The following is an 8,171-nucleotide window of genomic DNA, read 5'->3' on the forward strand; positions in this document are numbered from 1 at the left end:
GCCCTATGATGGGTTGGGTGACACATTCGAGGAGGGGAAGTTCGTCCCGATCTCACCTCGGACCGCACCGCCGAGGATCAGCACGAAAAGCACGTGACATCAATTTAACGTACTATCTAGACTAGAGTTAGCGCCTTGTTGTCGCTGCGACAGTACTTCGTACAGGCACATCCCAAAACATGTTCATGCGGGAGATCCCCGCCGAAAACCCCGTCGGCGCGCATGGTAAGGCCGCCCCATTTTCCTTGTAGCCTTTATGCTTTGCATCTTGCATCGAGTTTTAACTTTAACCATTCATCGTGGCAAAACTCATGGTGAAGAGTGGCTGGCCTCTTGCGTTTTGCAGCCACGAATTCTGCCATCTTTCTTTCCCTTATTTATTGCGCAATCTTGAGACATTCTCAGCCTTGGACTATTTTATTCTTCCGACCTAGACCACCACTAATTACTGGCTTACTGGACGATGGAATCGCGCTGTCTACAAAATGCTTCCAATGATAAGGAGGCTTTTCCGCACCAGCGCGAACGACGATGACGCTAAAAATAACGTCGCAATAACATCAGACGCGCAACGCGACAGGCGCGCCATTCATGAATCCATATTCAAGAGTGGTCTCCTCCCGCCCGGGGTGCCTCCTCCGAAGCAGGAGAGGCGTCGCATTGACGGGTACGGGCAAGCCAGCGAAAACATTATCACCAACGTGTTCGTCCCAATCCTGGCCGCTCCTGGGGTCGGCGTACGGTCGTTTGTGAATAAGGTAGGCAGTCGCAGAATCTCAGGCAGTATCGTTCGCCTTTATACCTTGAAATGGGCCCTTTACTCACTCCCTGAAACAGTCTCGATACGGCCATATGGATTGGGGAATTCTCTCGGCCGAGTTTGCTGTTGGCCCCCCGGAATATCTTTGCGACGGGAATGTTTATTCCATCGGTTTAGCCAAGCTGCCGCTGCCTCATTTGCTCAAGAGCGGCTTCGCGGTCGATTCCCAGCACATGGGCGTGGTTCTTGCGTTCGCGCTCGATGACGCGTCCTCTCTCGATGAGGCCAAGGAGCTGTACAGGCGGCTTACTCAATCTTTCAAATTGAAGTCACCTGGGAAATCGCCTCTCCCTTTCCCCGCAATGCTGCTTGGGATGAAGTCGGATCTTGATTCGGCAGAATCACTTGGCGGATATTCGAGTGACCGAGTTTCTACGCATTTGAAATCGACAAATGCGCACCCCGAGACTCAAGAAGCATCCCCAGAAGCCGACAGCCTATTCCCAGATACGGACCAAGGACCAAAAGCTTTAGCAAAAGAATTCGCAAAGCAAAATGGGCTTATTTACGAAGAATGCTCAGCCAAGACCGGGTACGGAATGTTGACGGCAACTGCTGCGCTGGTGCAGGAAATTGAGGCGATGGCGAAGGCGGACCCAAACCCCGAGGACACATTGGAAGCCATGCGCGATGTATGGATCCCGACTGTTTCGAAGATCATGGACCACCGAGAGGCCAAAAATTTGGCCTTGCCAGACCGCGCAGTATTGTCTCCGAGGAACACCTAAGGTGCTGGCAGCTGGCAGCGTTGGATACACTGAACATAGCCGCAGGAGCTGCCTTGGGTAGGTCTCTATTATTCTGGGAAGTTTGCATGAGATTGGGGTTTCTTTACGCAGGGCAGGATACCACAGGACTGGCGGGGGCTTTATAAGTATTTATTAATTGTCATTCATGTACGTCTGAGCATAAGGTACGGTAATCATCATGGGTGGAAGTGTGGATTCGTGGTAGGCTGATAGTTAGGCCCGGGACTTGGATAGGATAATGAATCAGCATTGCCTGGGCACCAAGATTGTGACGAAAATACCCGGAAACAAAGCAAGCACATTTCGAACATTAAAGCAAAAAATAGACATCTGTGGGATGGTTGGTATAAGGCCTCAACAAGTTGAATTATCTTGTGACTCTTACTGATGAGAATTTGTGTGGATCTCCTCCTTTTAGTTTGTGCTATAATTATGCGCCTCCCAAAAGGCGGCACATAACTGGCTGTTAAGTGGTTGGGTTGGGCAATGGTTGGGCACATGCCACTTTGAACACATGGCCGGGGGAGCTTAGGCCAAATGCCCATGATAAAAGACCCTGATGCGGCTATTCAAATTGAAAGCGGGCTGGTAATATGATGATTTGGCGTTTGTATGGCTTCCCTCCCGCGAGATTGACGCGATTTGAGTTACTGCTTTTGCTTCGCTGGTCCATTTTGCGTGTTCCTGCAGCGGGTAGAAGCCGAGAAGCAATCACAGCGAATGGCTCTTGGCCAAGGGTGCAGTCAAATGGTTGTGGAGCGCACGGTTGCCCATAGTAGCAACGCTAGACTAAATGTGGCTTAGCGCCCCACTTTCTGAGGAGAGACATGCGCAAACCAGTTGCTGGAACGTCAACAACAGAAATCGAGGAAACGGCGACCGCATTCACAGACAGTTTGTCTTGTCGACATCCCCCGTGGCCAGCAAGCGACCCGGACGACAAACGCCAGATTCGACAGCCCAATACGCCGGGCTCTGGCTTTGACAAGGTAAGAAAAGGTAAGATTTGCAACTCGCGGCCGAGCGAAGTTGCACGCAGCACGACCATTCCGCGCGACCAAAGGAGGCTGGTAAATTCGAGACGAACGAACTCCTTTTTCTCGAGGTGCCAAAATCCAACCCCCAATTTCCAGACGGAACGACCAAGTCGCAGGCTGGCGGGACGCCACAAAATAGAGCCCAAAGAACCGCGCAAGTCACCGCTCATTACGACAATCACGACTGTTACGACAATTGAAACGACTCTTTTCGATTCTTTGTTTCCAACATTTTTTTCTCCTTCTGAAGTTTCGATTAAAGTCGACCGCCATCGCATTCGACGTTGGGAAACCGGGCGAGCAGCTGGCCCCTCATTTTCCAAACAGGTCCAGCCACAACCACAAGTTTGAATCACATGCAACAACCCTTACAGCGGTGCCAAACTGATCCGATCACCGACGACGACAACCACCAAAATGGCGGAGCCACCGTCCTCGCCGCCTTCGGCCGATGCCACCGCCGAGGATGCGCTGGCATGGTACAAGTCGCAGTATGAGCAGTTGGAGCTGGAGATGCAAGAGTTCCAGGAGTCGAGTAAATTGCTAGAGAGCGAACTCGAAAACGAGCTGAGTGCTGCCGACAAGCGGGAGCGGGAACACAAGGAGAAGGTTGAGATGCTGGGTTACCAGGTCGATGAGTGGAAGGTTAGTCTGCTTGGTGGTTTCGGCGCATTACCACGGCCCTTCTTGACTCTGTTGCACCTGCAAATTGGCGGTGTCAAAGCGGCATTGAACATATTGGGCTGACACTCTTTACTGCAGACCAAGTACAGGGAAGCAAAATCTGAGGCCAACGCCGCCCAGAACACACTCGAGAAGGAGGTCACATCTTTACGGGATACGAACAGGTCTCTGCAGCTGAAGCTGCGCGATATCGAAGTCGCCAACGATGATTATGCCCGCCAAGCCCGCAACACAACCTCGTCTCTGGATGATCTCGAATCCAAGTATAATGTTGCCATCGAGAGGGGCGTCCTGTTGGAGGAGGAAATAAAGATTGGTGAACAGGAAAGAGAGACGCTGCGTATTGAGTGTCAACGGCTGAAGGATGAACTTTCCGACCTCAAGATCGAGGTGGATATCCTGCAGGGGAAGCTCAAAGACCAAGACTTGCGACACCTTTCCGCACTTTCCACAGAAATGTCGGTTCCCGACTCACCCTCATACGACCACTCCCCCAGCTCAACAGCCAGCTCGCCACTCATTACTACGCCGCCCGACTCCAAATCTGTCGCAACCGCCGATACTCTATCCGAGATCCAAGATCCCCCATCGCCGCCTATGTCCGATGCATCTGCGCCACTTCCTAAGCCCAAACAGAACCCTCTTAAGACGCCAGGCCCATCGATGCAGAGAAAGTCTAGATTACCTTCGGCCGACAACAGCGTTACACCGAAGCCTCGGCAGTCACTGGCCGCTACCTCCCGCGCGCCTGGCAGTCGCGTCGCCACAACCTCCAGCGTCCGTACACCTGCGCCAAGACCTACGAGGACATCGGTCGCCCGGGCTGCATCGCACAGAATCCCGCCCTCGACATCCCTGTCACACATCCGTTCGCTCACAGAGAAGATGCAAAAGCTCGAGGCACGCGTGCAGAGCGCCCGTTCCAAATTGCCAGCGCCTATTCACACCCCGCCACGCGCATCGCCTCGATCATCCATCGTTGTGCCTTCGACAGTCACGATTCGGTCTAGAAAACGAACAATCGGTGGCAGTTCGACGACGTCTTCAGCGGCTGAAGAGGCGACCCCCACAAATCACAGGCAAAGCCTTACTGGAAATAGCAGTTATTCGGCCAGCACAAGCCGCAGTCACGTACCAAGACTTAGTACTTCTGGCGTATCGCGGTTGTCATTTGGCCCCCTGCCCAACAGGAACCCGCTCGACTCGGAATCGTCCAGACCCAGCTCGCGCGCCTCAGTATCCAGTTATGTACCGAGACCAGCGAGCAGGACGGACCACTCAAGAGAGAGCATGCCGCCACCGCGGCCAGTTAGCAGGACATCTATGAGTGGGACAAGAACGCCATTGGGCGTTCGTCCAAGAAGCTCACTGGGCGGAAGCGTGCATTCCAGCTCTGTTTGTGAAGGGTCAGAATCGGAGGATGCGTTTGATCCAGAATTGAGGACGCCGAGCCGGCGCGGGACGTACAGCAAGTTCGATATGGACGGCAGTGCATCCACAAGCGCGATCCCCATGCCCAGCAGTGCGAGGAGGCAGAGCGGTGGACCCGTTCTTGCAGGAAGAAGGAGTAGCGGTGTCGGGTTGAGAAGCAGTGGTGGCGACGGAAGAAGTTCTGCACTGGGGGACGTGGACGAGACATACTAGACTAGAACTCGGCAAGGATACTGCCGGCGGATGAAATGACTGACATAATACCCAAGATTTCCTTTGTCTCCTTTCGTTCTTTTATTTTTCGAGGTCTGAGGATCTTGTTCATATCTTTATTGCTTGAGAGCATCTTTCACCCCTCGTTCAGGGTTCGTTGTTTGATTGCTGGGCGTCACAATCTCCTTTCTCTAGGGTGCATCAAGGTTACTACAGAAATTCGGGGTTTGGCGCGAAGCTGGTCAAGGGCGGTTTTTCGTTTCTTTTGTTGGCCTAGGAGACATGGTTCCCGTTACAACTTCTTCATGATATACCTATACTTACTACATTTTCTTCTGCCTTTTTGATTTTGGACTCTGCTGAATTGCAAACCTTCGATTCGCAATGGAAGCCTTTACCCAAATTTGCCTGCTATCACGACTTGTGTCCTCAATCCTGTGTTGATTCCTGTTAGATCCGATCACATCATGTCTCATTAACACGCATCCAATCTAATTATCCCACCCCGGCCAGACCGCAGGGCTGAGTTGGCATCTATCAGTACGGCATTCAGCCTCAAGCTGGCCATCCCGCAACGAGGATCTATCTTGTCTCAGACCGTCGGTGAGACCTGATGGGTTGAGCGAAGCAAACCACATCTTTATGCTAGATATGAGACACGGTATTGAGGAGAAAAAAAAGAGACTAGAACTAGTGAGTAGGAAAAGTAATCGGCTCAACAGGGACTAGTCTAGTCTAGTACAGAACATTTGCCGGGACCCATGTTGAAGAGAACAAAATTTCGCTGGGCTGAGTTTTCAGCCATCGCCTCTACCGGTAGAGCGACAAAACAGCCATGGAATTTGTCGGGATGGTTTTTTTTTATTTTTTTATTATTATTTGCATAGCTAATGCAATCACAGGGAAGAAGAGAGAGAAAAATAACTCAAAGTGTGTAGAAAATTTTGATTAGAAGAAATTCTCGACTTTGCCTAGGTGCCTGACTGTGCACGTTTGCTTCCAAGCCGACTGGCTCATTCCATCCTCTGGTCAACCGGGACGGATGCTGCAGTTAGGTTTTAGGCCGCAAGTCTTGGCTTTCCCCGTGCGCCTCCGTGTTTGCTGATGATAAACGCAAAGCAATATCCTCAATTTTTTTTTTCCTTACTCCCAACTTTTATCCGATCACATCACCAAAGGAACGAGAACCAGAGATCCGATGACGTGCCCGTGCTCCTACATGGGACTCTCGTATTTATTGACCCTTGATACAGCCTAGGGCGGCTGTTGTTTTAATTGTTCACGGGTAGCATCCTTATCTTATTTTTGTTCGTTATTTTTATCTTCGGTAGTCCGGGCTAACGGACGAGGGTGCCGTCCGATCTAAATATGATAGAGGTGCTTGGCCCCTTGGAAGAAGGGGAAGGGAAGGGGGAAATGGTACACCAAAAACTTCGATTTTCCCAGCAAGATGCCATGGCCCGGCCGGGCGGGAGGCGGACAATGTGTTGGGGATCTGCGGTCCAAAGTGTCCAAGAAAAAAAAAAGCTGCGGTGGGTTTTGCTGGAAACATCCATGGCGAGGGACAGATAGTGGGGCAAAGCAAAATGCCCCTCCTCTCTCCCTTGGAAGCCTTGCCGGGACGGGGGGACCCGCCGGGCGTGAGAAAGTTTGCGGCATTGACTGCTCAACAATTCAGTATGTTGGAGAATTGAAATCCACGCTTTAGTGTGGGTGGAGATCTGGACCACCTTTTGGGTCCTGGATTCAGTTGACAAAATGAAGATTCGAGTCAAGATGGCGAAATGCCTTGTCATTATTTTGCAACGGGTAATTAAGATGTGAATTAAAAAAAATTAGGGTTTCTTGTCAGATATTGTTATTACCTGCAAATCATCCGATGACCCAAGCTCATGCTAGGCTCGTGTTGCAGTGTATAGATGATAGTTCTTCTCCGGTTTTTTTCTTGTGTCACTCCCAGTTGGGTGTCGTGGTGGTCAGCCAACAGACGAACGCTTGGGAGCAGGGCATCTTATCCCCTCAATTCGGATGTATATGCAGGCAAAATTGTTCTTTTGCAGATCTGGAAATGGCGGGCTATATTGCCGTGCAGAGGGGTTTGTGTAGTGGCAGTTGGCAACATGGCGGCGCCCGGTGTTTGGGGCTTGCTAAAGATTTTCTCATTGGATATTTACTTTGCCGTCTTTTCGCATGTGCGATGGGTCATTATGCATCAAAGTTCAGCTGCGGTATACACAAGAATCCTGAGGTCAGCTTATCTTGCAGTACACGTATTCTCTGTCCCCGGCACAGGGGAAGCAACGGTTTCCCTTGGCTGGTCCTTTTGGTACTCCTCCCGGCCATGGCACGGTCTACTCGTGGTGGAAGGAGTTGAAATTTCATGCAAGCAAGTCGGAGAGTCTAGAACTAGTCTCGAATAGGTAGTCATGTATGGATGGGTAATACTCAGTCTTCATCGGGTGTTTGACTTGGATGATCGAGGATGCTGAAGCATCATCGATGACCGTCGACTTGAATCGGGCTCGTCCCTTGCTTAAGCATGTAAATATAGCGATTGCCAGAGTAACATGGTACATTGGGTTTAGTCCATGTCTCGAGCGGTTAGCGCTGTCGAGGCGGAATCCAATTTCACCGGCCTCAGAGTGACAAGTACGAAGTAAGTCTCACCACTTACACAAGAGAACAGGCGTCTGTGGCTGTTCTAGCGCCTATGCGCCTTCTCTTCCTCTTTTCTTCTTTAATATGTTTTTTTTCGTCGCCTGCCTACCTTTCTCGTTCCAGACTTGCCCATGTCCTTGACCATCGGCTCATCCAGTGCAGCTGTCCATGATACCGAATAACGGGATGCCCTGGAGGTCGTGTGCTGTCCGATAGCACGGTAGCTTCCCCACACTGATGTCTGTTCTTTGTAGTACTCCGTTGTATCCAAAGTCGACCTGACCCTGGTGACGTGTGCGTAGACTCAAACAGTAACTCCCGCCGTGGAAGTACCCTAGAACACATCCCTGCAGGTCCCTTCCCCAACACCGAAAATTGACACAATCCCATTGCAGGGGCCTAGAGGGTGATCGAATTTTTGCTGAGTTCGGTGGCCCGAGCGCCCAATTTGCCGGCCTGCTAGTGGCCCTGTCCTGAGCCTCGCACCAGTCGGACCAGCGGTTTTTGGGGAAACAGCGACAGGGATCTTCCGAAAAAGTGGTGAATACTTTTCGTCTTGTAGCCATTGCGCTGAAAGGG

General features: G+C 51.3%; 3 protein-coding genes across 3 annotated transcripts; 2 read left to right on the plus strand and 1 right to left on the minus strand.

Moving 5' to 3' along the window:
* Nucleotides 1-239: 239 nt before the first annotated feature.
* MGG_07610 (uncharacterized protein) lies at nucleotides 240-1,923 on the plus strand. The gene is made up of 2 exons (XM_003711483.1): nucleotides 240-758; nucleotides 838-1,923. The coding sequence occupies exons 1-2, from the start codon at nucleotides 486-488 to the stop codon at nucleotides 1,546-1,548; spliced, it is 984 nt and encodes a 327-aa protein (XP_003711531.1). The 5' UTR covers nucleotides 240-485; the 3' UTR covers nucleotides 1,549-1,923.
* A 517-nt stretch (nucleotides 1,924-2,440) lies between these two features.
* MGG_07611 (uncharacterized protein) lies at nucleotides 2,441-5,385 on the plus strand. Its single transcript, XM_003711484.1, has 2 exons — nucleotides 2,441-3,251; nucleotides 3,369-5,385. Exons 1-2 carry the CDS (start codon nucleotides 3,024-3,026, stop codon nucleotides 4,932-4,934), a joined length of 1,794 nt encoding a protein of 597 aa, XP_003711532.1. The 5' UTR covers nucleotides 2,441-3,023; the 3' UTR covers nucleotides 4,935-5,385.
* Nucleotides 5,386-7,451: 2,066 nt separating this feature from the next.
* MGG_16666 (uncharacterized protein) lies at nucleotides 7,452-8,158 on the minus strand (the record flags this gene model as incomplete). The annotated part of the gene is made up of 1 exon (XM_003711485.1): nucleotides 7,452-8,158. The coding sequence occupies one exon, from the start codon at nucleotides 8,156-8,158 to the stop codon at nucleotides 7,742-7,744; it is 417 nt and encodes a 138-aa protein (XP_003711533.1). The 3' UTR covers nucleotides 7,452-7,741.
* Nucleotides 8,159-8,171: the final 13 nt, after the last annotated feature.

The sequence above is a fragment of the Pyricularia oryzae genome, chromosome 3 (genome assembly GCF_000002495.2).
Source record: "Pyricularia oryzae 70-15 chromosome 3, whole genome shotgun sequence".
In the NCBI taxonomy this organism is placed as follows: Eukaryota; Fungi; Ascomycota; class Sordariomycetes; order Magnaporthales; family Pyriculariaceae; genus Pyricularia; species Pyricularia oryzae.

Bases quoted from the DNA above. Each gene is read 5' to 3' on its own strand.
- MGG_07610 (XM_003711483.1), top strand. From the start codon at position 486: ATGCTTCCAATGATAAGGAGGCTTTTCCGCACCAGCGCGAACGACGAT. The intron at 759-837 runs GTAGGCAGTCGC...TCCCTGAAACAG, and splicing joins TACGGTCGTTTGTGAATAAG to TCTCGATACGGCCATATGGA.
- MGG_07611 (XM_003711484.1), top strand. From the start codon at position 3,024: ATGGCGGAGCCACCGTCCTCGCCGCCTTCGGCCGATGCCACCGCCGAG. The intron at 3,252-3,368 runs GTTAGTCTGCTT...TCTTTACTGCAG, and splicing joins ACCAGGTCGATGAGTGGAAG to ACCAAGTACAGGGAAGCAAA.